This window comes from Maylandia zebra, linkage group LG19 (assembly GCF_041146795.1).
Source record: "Maylandia zebra isolate NMK-2024a linkage group LG19, Mzebra_GT3a, whole genome shotgun sequence".
Lineage (NCBI taxonomy): Eukaryota > Metazoa > Chordata > Actinopteri > Cichliformes > Cichlidae > Maylandia > Maylandia zebra.
The window spans coordinates 24,322,253-24,335,385 of record NC_135185.1 but is presented as its reverse complement, the minus strand read 5'-3'; the positions used below and the strand labels follow the sequence as shown (position 1 = coordinate 24,335,385).

The window sequence follows — 13,133 nt, the reverse complement described above, 5'->3', positions numbered from 1 at the left end:
GTCCTTTGCAACCACTGGCATCGACTCAAAGTAGAACAGCTACTCCTCTGTATCGAAAAGAGCCAGTTAACGTGGTTCAGACATCTGATTAGGATGCCTCCTGGCCATGTCCCATTGGGAGGAGATCCAGGACATGCTTGAGAGATTATATCTTTCAACTTGCTTGGGAATGCTTCAGTGTCCTCCTGGAAGACTTGGGGAAGATGTCTGCAGAGAGTGAGGTCTGGACATTTCTGCTTTGACTGCTGACCCATCAACACTGCCCCAGATAAGTGACAGAAGACAGATGAATCGATGGCTAGATGGGTTTTGGGCTTGAACTAGTTCTACATTTTGTGGTCCCACCTCACAACGTATAGAACCTAAAGGATCTGTTGCTGAAGTCTTGGTTGTCAATCTTCAGAGGTCCCCACCCATTTAATGTTGCGGTTCACTAAATGTATGTCTTCTTATATTTTGTCTTTCTCTATGCAACATTGTATATGTTGGCTGTGATCAAGAAATCAATCAAGCGCAGGCAAAAAGATTAAAACTCACCATTTTATTATGATAATGTTATTTGATATGTCAAATTACAAGTGTATGATGTAACATAAAAACAGTTACAAACATATGTATGCATATTTACATTATATTTATGAAAAGTAACAAGCTACATCTGTATAAAGAAAATACAACTATGACATGAGTTATTGGTACTATAAATTTTACAACAGATACTTGGTATTCTCGAACCATGATAATACCTAGACGTGTAGAAACCAATAAAACCAGAACAAGAGACGTTAAGATGGAAACTAGGATGGACGTGAGGCACTTTTTTGAGGTTGTCAGGATGTGAAAGCAGATGGCACTAAAGGGAAACCAAAAAAAAAAAAAAAAAGATGCACAGGAAAAAGAAATGTGCACAAATAGAGAAAGTGAAAGAACGAAAAGTAAGAAAACAGGCAGTGTTTTACAGAATAGTTAAGAATAGTACCATTTATACTGCAAGTTTCAAAACACAAATGTCTTCCACTATTTAGAACTAATCACGTAAATGTTACATCGAGCGCTGTAAGATGAAAAAAAGCTTACGTATAGTATCATCAGTGCACCAAAGCATCGGAGAATTGAAACATAACCACTCAACTGCTGTAAAAAGTAACCGTTTTTAAAACAATACACTGAAGAGAAACAGGTTTATATAGCTTTTTTTTCATCTTTCTTAATCTACACAATGTCAAGAATGTACACTTGTATGCATTCCCAAAGATATGCACAGTTTCCAAGATTGAAAGAGGATAAAAGACTAGCAGCAAAGTGGTTAAAACTGAAGTCTTTATATAATGCAGGTCAAAAAAATATATATATATTAAAGCGGACAGACACATGTTGCATATATAATACAGTACATGACAGGAAGTTGCACTGTGCTGGTTAATGCAGAATGAGAAGTGTTATTTCAGCATTCTCTACACTTTGTATAAATGCACGTCCTACATTTTGCTTCTCAGCCAGCAAGTTTTAATCAGGTTCATCAAACCTTGGTTCAGCTTGCAATAATGCAGGGTAATCAGATTACAATGGGAGAAAAAGACAACCAACCAAACATTTGGTTACACACACACCAACGCACATGCACACCGCCAACCTACCTGGAATCTAGCACGCACACACATACAAACACACAGCCGTGGGCACAATATAGTAACACTCTCGCACCCACACACATGCACAAGTGTCCACTTCATCACACAGAGCAATCAAACATTGCAAAACTGACCGTTGTCGTTATATGCTGTTGGAGAATTAAGGTTTAACAGTCGTTCATAGCTGATTTTCTCTGTCAACACAATAAAATTAGTGATTGTATCTAGCAGCTTTATACGTATGTGTTTTTTTTTTAAATTTTATTTATATATATATATATATATATATATATATATATATATATATATATATATATATATATATATATATATATATATATATATATATATATATATATATATATATATATATATCTCAAACTTAAAAAACAAGTGGACTGCCACTACTGTACCGTGTTAGCACTATCCTTCCTTCTACCATACAAAACTAGAGAGGAACTCTATTAGAAACTCAATAGTCATTTCCATCACAAACGCCCTCTACTTTTCAATGTGAAATAATACTAAAAGGTGACCTATGTACAAATGCTGTCATTTCAAGCTACGGTATATGCTGACAGCAACGATAAATACAACTCTATCTTTAAAATTTCAAAGACAAAAAAAAAGAAGAAACGAAAAAACAAAAAACTGGGATTATTATCAGTACTTAAATATAGTGTTACATATTTACAGGTGTTTGGAGTTTGGTACCAGGGGTTTGTCGTCTACCTATATATAGTATTTAAAATGTCCTGTCTAGTCACTGACTCAGTCCGCCAAGAGGTCAATGCGTTTCCCCACATTCGAAGGTTTGCATAGAAAGTAAAGGGAGCATTGGTTAGGGAGGAATCTGGAAGATAAATTGTTCTCTTGTACTACTAAGTGAGGTGTGGTTTCTCTCTTCTTTTTTTTTTTTTTTTTTTTTTTTCCTTTTTTGAGTGACAGGAGGTGGGAAAACATGCATATCTGATAAGAACAGCATTTGGATGTTGTACCAAATTTGCTATTTTAAAAAAAAAAAACCCCACTGAGGTGGATTACACTTTGCAGTTAGGGAGCATTTGGGTTATTGCAGCCAGATGTCCAAAATAAGCTGTTCTTGTAGTGACTTTTATTCAAAGTTCAATTTTGAATATTCTGTTGGGTCAGACTGCCAAACAGTCCATGTAGATACTGTTTCCCAAAGGGTTTTAAATTTGGACATTTGGGTGAGGAGTGCAGGATAGTGTCTTTCTTGCCAAGAGTTAGAGCAGAAGATTATCATCATTCACATCTGTTTACAAAATATGAAGTGTAGTTAAGACTGAAACGGAGGCAAACATAATCCATCTCCTGAGGTTACCAATTTACAGGTCATACCATGTTTGTGCAGTGGACTACAGATGTCGACATGCTGCCCTCGTCAACCGATATTGGCCTACCAGGAAATCCAATTGGACAATATTTCTGGTCATTAATTTTGGCTATAGCCCTGTCCATATATAAAGTGATTTTCGCTTGCCACCTCTCGCTTTGCAGCGGACAGCTGCTAGCAGACTTTTCAGACACTGGTTGCATAGGAAACCTTATTTCCTGCCCCATCTTTTGTCAGTCAGCAGTATCCCTTGCCATCCCATTGGTAGTTGTTTCAAATTGTTGCTTCTAGCCATTTTGCACCGCTAACTGTTATTCCATCTGTCATCACTACAAGACTCCGAATTTCACTGACATTCCATAATCCCTGGTCTCCACGCCGCCTTTTTTTCTTCTTCTTGTGAGTATTAAAAACAAAACAAAAAAAACCCCAATGTGATGAAGAAGATTTTTAACAGTCTTATTTAGGGTGAAGATTTCTTTGTTTCCCTGGACAAAGACGGAAATAAATAACAACAAAAAACACATTAAAATGTGGAAAAATATCATGCTGGCGTTGGCCAATTTATTTTTAAACATCCGTGCATCCATATGTAATTCATTTTTTTAAAAATGCGCTTTTTGATTACCTTTTTTTTTTTAATTTAAAGGGAAAAGGGATTCATGCAATTTAGAGATATCGGTTAGCTGCTTCCACCTGCTTTCGGTCTTCATATTAACAGAACGAGCGTCACTCTTCTCAATCTAACTTGGCAAGAAAGCCGATGAGTGCATTTCATTACTTTGTTTACTCTGAAGCCAGGGCTTCCAAAAGCAGGATGGTGGTCAGTACTGTTATGAGTCAAAGCCTGAATCACGTAGTCACTGGTGACGTTACGTAACATAAAACCACCTCTGCGTATGCAGACCTATGCACACACACACAGAACATCTCAGGGTTTAATAGCTGAGATGCTCAGCGTTCCCAAAACAATGCATTCATTCCTTCACTCGTTCGTTCATTCATTCATTCATGGAAGGAGTGGACTAACTTTCAAGGAACAATGTAATAACCACATTTGCACAACATTTGAAGGGGAAAAACAGAAAGATTCAGAGGTCAAACAAGGGAATTTAAGAGGGTGCTGCAACCAAAGCTTGGAGAGCAGTGCTTTAAAAAGAGGGTTGTTTTTTTGGTTTTGTCTCTTTTATTTTTAACCCACTAAAAAAACAAAACAAAACAAAAACAGGATTTTAACTTAATATTTGAACAGGCTAATTCCAAAATCTGGAGTTTTATCAGTCAAAGAATAGTCTAATTTAAGTGCCATGTCATTTTAACCAAGGAGCACTGTAACCCCTTACCTCACCAAAACAAAACTTGCTGGTTGAGCAACATTTTAACACTCGATTAGGAACTAATTGTAAAAATGAGCAGGAAAATAAGAAAAGAAAATAACAACAAACAAAAAACCCCACCAATTTCACTACAGCAGTAAATAACTGGACTATAACTGAGATTCACTGAAGTAAATGAAACTGTTGTGTGTTGGTTTCTATTTATATGGTTCTAAAATGCAATTTTCTTATGAGGAACTAAAAATATATGGGGGGGAGGGGGTGTTTAATGTAGTGAAGTTGTTACCATATTTTTCCCTTCTAATCGTAGAATCGATCCCTTTATTTTGGAATGCAATCAAACGATCTAAATCACCTCAGGAAGGCGAGTTAGTCATTTTAACGTCTTTTAAATGAACTGTGCAAGCTGTGCCAAGGTGGACCTTCAAAATCTATCTGTTACTCTGCTTAAAAAAAGTGATGGAAAGGAAAGAAGGAAATCAAATGGCCAGACATCCACCACAGCAACTACTCTCAAGCATTAAAATTACAATAGAACACGGTGGTTAATATACCACAAGAATTTCAGAGGATTACCTTTACTCGGGGGGAATATCATTTTATAGTGCACTTTTCTCTGTCTAATAATTACATTGTCAGCGAATGCTTAAGCCATGAAGGAAAGGCCACTGTTACCTAACTGCAAATTCACAAACAAGCAAAAACATATCCCTTTTAGCATACCCAAACAGCAAGTACGGTTTTTCCTCAGCGCAGAATAGTTTTGATTTCTTTTTCTTTTTTTTGTCGTGAAGTCGTCGCTCTCTGTACAAAAGACAATTTTCCTTCATGAAGTTACACATAACTTGTACTAGAAGTCTGATATTTGTGGCCTGGCTTATGAGTGTGAATGTGAGAGAGGTGTGTGTTTGCATGTGCAGATGTGTGTAGTAACATCTCCAAGTCTATTAATCGTGACTTCTCCTCCTCCTCTTCTTCTCCTCAGCTTAAGCTCCTGAGCTTAGCTTGATGCTCAGAGCCCCCCTACCCCCCACAAAGCATATGGTTTTGTCCTCCGCTGCTGCTTGTCGGCGACAAACACAAACTGAAATCTCCAAAAGCCCTCAAAGTGGGGATCAACAACATATCACCCCGTCTGAGAGGGGAATGAAAAAAGGATGCCAGCTTATAATTTTCCGCTTTTATCCACTTCCTTTGTTTGCTAGCTTTGATGGCGTCCCAGTGTCCGGTGTCGGGTCACCCTGCGGCCTTGTGCTTGCCCCCACAGCAGCGGCAGGCCTCGCCACAGTGGTGGCACGCGCGCAGAGGCAGGTAGCAGCACATGCAGGGTGCGATAAACGAGAGCGCCACCAGGGCCAACCAGCGCAGACAGAACTGCTCGTCAGAAGTGTCACATGAACAGGGGTCTGAGAAGTCACCCTCTGAGTCAGACATGCAGTGATACAGCATGCTCTCGGCGCATAGCATACAGCTGACTTTGTAGATGCACTGTTTAATTGGGTCGGGGGCATCCTGGCACTGCCCCCGCCAGTTGTCTTCGTGGTTGAACATCTCCCGACAGTAGATGCACCGTGAACGCTCGCCGTCCTCTCGCCGCCGTCTGCTCTTTTTGGACTTCATGAGGGGCGACGGCTGAGTCTTGATGGCCGTGTCCTTGCCCAGCCCAAGCCCTATACCTGTTCCTATACCCATTCCGGGGCCTGAGTGGGAGTCTCCACCGGGGCCATCGGGGAAGAGGTACTCGCACTTCTTACTGTCCAGTTTGTGAAATGCAGTGGGGAAATCCAGGTCCTCACGGTCAGGTTCAGGTTTCCACATGACAGGGTGACGGTAGTCCTCGTAGCCACGGATGAGCACGTCTTTGCGTGGGTTGATGCGGACGATCTCTTCTTCATCCATGCGAAAACTGACACGGCGAGTTGACTTAAAGAAGAAAATCAAAAGAGGAATAAGTCAGATTGCTAGAAAGACTAGAAATCAACACTTTGTGGAAAATACTACATAAAAAGTACCTTAATTTAAAGAATTATATATTGATATAAGCCAGTAAGGCAAAGGCAAACCTGTGGAGGCAGGTAGCGCCTGTTGCTGGAGGGGAACTCGTCAAAGGGCTGGGCGCGAACGTAGCAGCCCCTGAATGGCTCGGTGGAGACGACATTGTTCAGAGGAGAGAAGGGCTCTTTCATCGGGGTACAGATGGAAGGAGGCTCATCACACACCTACAGGTATACAGAATCAGGTAAGTATGCGAAACAGGATGAAACTTAAAACATGTTCAAATTTCTTCCTTAGTAACACGTCACAAAGAAAATCTAGTGAATTAACACTCTGATGATGCAATAACAACTTTTGTAATTATTTTTAGTCACTCTGCTTACCAAAAAAATCTGCAAATTATCAATTTTTTTTTGTTAATCCCCCCTGAAAAAAGCCATTCTCACTTTTCACGATACTGCTTCACTGTTAAAAGCTCTAATGGTCAATCAGTTCAGTTTTCATGATTACAACAGCTTTGACTCAGTGTGTGTAGGCTGTCGTTTGTGTGTGTGTGTGTGTGTGTGTGTGTGTGTGTGTGTGTGTGTGTGTGTGTGTGTGTGTTCCACTTTAACCACCAGGGGGCATCCTGCACCCACGCTTGTCCAAATGACTGAGCTGTGTAGATGACTCAAGACCCTTCTGTTAAGAACTCAGAGTTCCCATCAGCCTTGCATGTGTTCCCACAAACATTTTAGCTGATGCAAAAATCTACAAACACTGGCCTAAAAAGGCTCTTGACAATGCCGAAAAAAAGAGAGATGTTGGAAACCATGCGCTGCAACGTGAAAGTGAACAATTAATTCCTTCCAACAATTACAAGAAGAAAGCTCACTGTTGACATCAATCGGCCTATAAATAACATCTTGTGAATGACACAGAGGACATCAAATGCAGGAAAAATATTTTTACACATCTACAGAAATTATATTTAAAAAAGGAGCCTCCAACAGCAATAGCCTCATACTTTAAGTACTCATGGCAACAAAAATCAAAAGCAGCAGTGATTTTCATGATTCATGCATGCAGAGGTGATGAGAGTTGGGGGAGGATAGTTATTATGTTAAGAGCCTTGTGATATTTTGTGGAGCTTGATTTCAGTGCAACTATGTTCACAACTTCCAGCTTATTCAAACGTTCACGCGAGATACGGGAAAATAAGCAGAACTGTGTACCGGTCGCCCTCAAAACGAGGCTAAACTTCACATTCACGGACGTGCCTGCCTATTTCTAAACGCTCCTGTGATGTCTCAAAGTGACCCCGCTAAACTGAAGGTTCTTTCTCTCTGCGTGTCGCAACCGAAAATACACAAACACAGATGGATGCATGCCGAGGCGTCTTCGAGTTCGATCGGACCGTATTCGAGCCTCGTATGCACTGGCTAGCTGACCCTCTTTTCCCCCCCCCCACACACATCTCGACCTCATCAAAGCAGGGTTAGTCCTCCTCTCTTCTCCTTCTCCCACCTTCTCTCCCTCTCTCTTTTCTGTGTGTGGAGGTGGTGCTGGCTGTAGTTAGTCAGTGCCGTGTGTAAAGTAGCCCACGCCAGTGCTTTAACGCACAGCGGAAATCTGGTTTGCTCCCAGCTGCTGCTACAGTAATTACTGTCCTGTGGTTGCTAAGAGATGCTTCCTTTGACCCCCCCCCCCCCCCTTTCCTCCACTAGCCCCCTACCCCACCCACCCCACAGACTGCTAACACATGGTCTGTGTGCGTGTGTGTGACTTTGTTCCTTCATTGCCTCCAAACATACCAAGTGGTGCAACACACATCGACAGCGTCTGCAGGGGAATGTGAGGAACAGGAGACATTGGAGGCAGAGGGAAGAGAAAGAACAGAGCAGGAAAAAATGAGATTGTGTTGTATTTGTGTGTGCGCGTCTGAGAGAGCTAGAGCGAGAGAGAGGGGGGGAGAGGGAGCGAGAGGCCAAAGAGTCTGCCGAGGGAATGTCATAAACCAGCTCCAGCTGGAGAAATGCAGCAGAGAACTTAAAAAGCCAGATGACAGCTGTATGTGTATGTGAGAGAAAGAGAGAAAGGAGCGAGGGGCGGCGGGGCAAATGGGAAACAGACTTGGGCTTCCTTTTAAAGTGCTAGCCCAAGCCCCCACTATTCAAAGGCATGCGTGGGGGCCAATCTGGAGCTGATCTGACCCTAGAGATGTGGCTGTTTGAGGGAGGAGACGAGAAGGGGGAGGAATGCAGAGAGGGCGTTGTAGGTGGTGCGGAGCCACGGGCAACCTGGCTCCACACCAACATCAGGGATCCATGCACTTCCGCCCTCAAAGGCACAGGGGTTGAGGACAGGGAAGGCTGGCCCACATACTAAAAGCTTACGACACACACTTCAACAAAGCAAAGGAACGTTTTGTGTGCGTGCCTGGATATTTGAATGCAAACATGAATACATGCTTTACTTCTCTATGAGCTTGTTTCTCACAGGCTAGAAAGAAGCCTGATGGGTGCTCATCTCTGGGTCCTGCCAGCTTAAAATAAAAAAATGTAACATTTTAAAAAAGCCCACTCCTGATGTGTCCTAAAGGAGTGGTTGGCTGTTTTCGGAAGTGAGTCTTTATTTGTAAGAATGAGGTGAGATGTATGTAACCAACTTCTGGCCTGCTGAGTTACATCAATCTACAAATACATTTTTGTAGATTTTTGTCAAATTCACAGCAAAAGAGAATAAAAGGCATATTTCATAAAATGTCAAATGGCTACTTTAAATTACTTTTCTTCACAGCTTAGAGATGTCTCATAGAAAACGACATCATCGGTCAGAATGAGGCTGTGAAACTCACTGGCCAACAAAACCCATGTGTACAAAACAGATAAGAGAAAACTTCCTGCCAGTTCTAAATTAGATGTGGATGTTTTCCTGTGGTATTCGAGAAAAGAAAAAAAACAAAAGAACAAAAAACCCTCACATACATATTTTACTTAGTACTAGCGGAAGGACTGTAGCAGTACAGCATAATTCCTGGCAGTGGGTCATCACAGCTGAGTAGGGTGTTGTGCAACCACTTTTCTCTATGGGTGAAATATGTTGCATGTTCAGTGTGTGTGTGTGTGTGTGTGTTTTTTGAGTGAGAGGAAGAATGTGGTAAGCTTGTGAAGGGCATACATGTGGGTGCTCAGCCTCAGTGGGCAGGATGTGGGTGGAGAAGACCATCTTCAGCGCACGAACACTGACAGTTCACGCGTGTGTGCGTGCACATACACGACGCACACAAATCTTTGTAACAATGCAAGGCTAGGATGAATTCCAGCAAATTTTGATACCCGTCGATTTTTAGAGCCATTTAATCAAGGAACAAAAACAAGGCTTCATGGTAACCTCTGGCATCTGTTTTTGGCACAAGGTCACAGCAAATCCATAGAGAGCTGCTACTGCTTCTAAAAAGACCTACCACTAATAAAAACTACACGTGTGGTCAACCAGGGGTGGGACAACATTTTGAAATCTTGATGCATCATCACACCGCTTCCTCTTGTGATACAATTATTAACATTCTGGTGCCAAATATTAGCAGAAAGTGCACACGCTCCAAATACAGCAACTAATCTGACTTACTAGAGTGATTATTTCATGACTCTGTGTGAAGTGAATGAAATTACTATCCATTTCCCACCTCTAGTGGTCATAACAATTTCTTTCTTTCTTTTATGCTTTTTTTGCATTTTGCCTTTTACACACCCACACATGGCAGATGGAGGGAGCCACAGAAAGGTTGGGAGGGGGTGACATGCAGCAAAGCTTCTGTACTTTTTTTTTTGTTTTTGAAAGTCATCATTTATCTGCACAGACACTGACGTGACTTCGTGATGGAGCTTGGAGCCACACAGCTCGGCTAACACTTTGCTGTGTGGTGGTATTTGCTGCTTCTCTGGCCGCAGCCTCTGGTTCACTTCTCTTTTTCTGTAGCCCAGGTCTCTGACCGCAACATTCGGATGCCAAATCACCATGGTGACACCCTCGGTGGCTTGCTGAACACCCCCTTTCTACCCCTCTCTGGCTGCACCCCTTACCCCTCCTTCCCCCCCGCTGCCTAGCAACAGCGGTGCCATTGGATTTCCTGTATGTTCAGGCTGATTCCTTAAAGAGGAACTTTGCCACAAGAACTGGAACACCACTTTCTTCTCCATCACTGCTCTTCTAGTCTGCATCATGCAGATGGGCAAGTACAGAGCAGATCAGAGGTAAGTATAAGCCTCTGGGAGGTTCATAGCTAAAAATTTAATTCACATGAGGTCCAGCATGAAGTCAACAAGAGACCACAAACGTGGTTCTGTCTATTCCATATACAGTGTGCAGAGTGGAGGAAATGATCAGAGGTGAATCAACACACCTCAGTGTTGCACAACAGTTAATCATTATTATGTGTAGGGTTTCTTTACAGCACTGGCGCATTGGATTGCTTAACAGTGTCAGAGGCTTCTATACTGTCACTAAATGTGTCCTACAAGAGCTGCCCTTCCTACTAATGTGCCTTTATCAAATTTGCAATCAGAAGCAGAACAGGTGGGTGGCTGGCTTTCCTGTAAAAGGACAGATATCTAAAACAAATTACCAAGGGTGTGTTGCCTTGAACTATACACCTGCTGCCTTTCTCTGCTAAAGAGAACGTGACATTCTTAAACACACATGGTGACAGTCAACCGCTGTGCAAAGGCACTGAGTGTTGTTGTTGGTACAATACATGGTGCATGCAGTTATTGTGTACAGGTTTAGTTGGTCCCAAATTTAGTTAGCTAAAGTCAGAGTCCTATCTTCACGCAAAGGAAGAATAAAGAGTCTTACGAGATGCGACCCTGACGTCAGCATCATGGAGAGATTAGCTTAAACAGGCTAAACGCGAGTTCACAACTATCTACTGAGCACCTTAAAGTACCTTGTTTTTTCAGCTAAGACAACATCAACATCCTAAAGCCTTATTTGACTAGTAAAGATGAATGCTCCAGGTGATAATATATCATCTTCAATCTCGACAAGACTGACAGCTGCAGAGTTAGAGTACACCACATTTGCTGGCCAACACCCAGCTTCACCTCAGGGTCTGGCTGACACTGGTTAAACATCTGTAAATCTCTAAGAACAACTGTGAGACAACAAAGGCAGGTGTCAGCACCTGGCTGGGACAGATCAGACCCCAACCAAACATGTGGATCATGTCATTTCAGAGTCGGTGACAAAGCAGAGAGAACTTCACTCTTTTCAGTCATAGCAACACAGGTTTTCTTTACTAAACCTTAATGTCACTCACCGGTAGTCCATCCTCTGGATTATCGCCCTCCCCAAACGGTCGACAACCTGAAAGAGAGAAAGGTACGAGAACTCAACAACAGCTCAAAGAGGCAAAGTATACAACACAAAACTCTCATAGCTAAATTTGATTGACAAAAGCAAGGGAAGACTAGAGGGTAAAAATTCAAAGAACCCAGGCGACAACCTGCGTCAGTCTGAATCTTTCAGCAACTTCCTTCTACCAACAAAATATTTCTATTTGTTTGTTTGTTTCTCAAACTGTTCCCCCCTAAGCATGGTTTAAAGTTACCACGCTGACTCTTGTCGGGCCGGAATAGTTCAAGACTTCTGCTTTCTTCTGCCTGTGGCCTAATGGGGAAATGAAAGCTGCTTTGTGTTAGTGGGGTTCACAGAAGTTAATAAAATAAGCATGCAGAGAATAATGTAACCGTGACCTCGGCTAAAAACCCACGTGCCATTTTCGCACCCCAAACACCTCAGTTACCAAGGTGCAGGAAAGAGCTAACGTTTTTCATCACTGCACACATTACACAATCTACAGGAGAAGTCAATCTTAAGAAAGACACGTACACTACTTATATTTTCATAGTGTTTTGCTGAACACTATTGTCACAAACATCACTTTTAAAAAGAAAACATTTTAATGGTGCTTATGTCAACAATGTGAAATAACTTGTTTAATGTATGCAGTCTGAATATTTTTTTTAAAGCTTGGTGAAGGTGTAATTGAATAAAGTCTGCCAATTTCCCTGCACGTAGTCCAGTGAAGTCTTGAGGTTTGTCAGATCACAACAAGCAGAATGCAACACCACCGTTTTGTGACATAAGATAAAAACTTTTCTTGGAATAAACCTACATTTTTAGTATGTGTAATATATGGCTGTTAATGTAACCAAATCCAAGAAAAATAACCAAAAATAAAGCATTACACAACTAAAAGATGCCACCAGTTAACCACTCATTCGTGCAGGTGTGTGTTGCTTTACAGACAGCAGACATTTACTCTTACAGAACAATAATTGAAGTAAATCTGAGTTAATATGTGCATAACGTTGTATAAAGAACTGTTAAATCACATTTAAAGTTAATAATTTGATAATATTCACCAGGTAATATCATCAGAAGTATAAAATCTAAAAGCTGAGTTCAGAACGATGAGTTATACCTATGCACTTCCAAGCATATGGTCAGAATTAAAAATGCAGCCATTTACTAAAAAATATCAGTGCACAGGTACAGCCAATCAAATTATTGTGGTTTCAGTCAGCTTAAATTAACACATAAAAACCACTGATGAAAGCACCAGCTTATACATTGAAAAAAATAAATTAAAAAAAAGAATCAATGTTTAAGGACATTTCAGTTTGGCAATGCTGTAGAAAGCAAGAACAAAACTATCTGAATGTGGGGAGGGGGGGGTGGTGAATATATTTGCACCCAAGGGGGAAAAATAGGTTCTTTTTCAACTTTGGTTCACTTATTTAGGCTGAGGCTGAGGCTTTATTTAAAGCA

The 13,133-nt window shown here is 41.3% G+C and overlaps 1 protein-coding gene across 1 annotated transcript in view; it reads right to left on the bottom strand.

Annotated features, from left to right (window-relative positions):
- Positions 1–526: 526 nt before the first annotated feature.
- The window catches only part of spred1 (sprouty related EVH1 domain containing 1), a 38,623-nt gene continuing 26,016 nt past the window's right edge, over positions 527–13,133 (bottom strand). The window contains exons 4-6 of the mRNA XM_004540367.6: positions 11,620–11,666; positions 6,389–6,544; positions 527–6,248 (exon numbers count right to left, since the gene is read on the bottom strand). Of these exons, the coding sequence (XP_004540424.1) occupies positions 5,562–6,248; positions 6,389–6,544; positions 11,620–11,666 (890 nt within the window). The 3' untranslated portion in view covers positions 527–5,561. The remainder of the gene's footprint in view (positions 6,249–6,388; positions 6,545–11,619; positions 11,667–13,133) is intronic.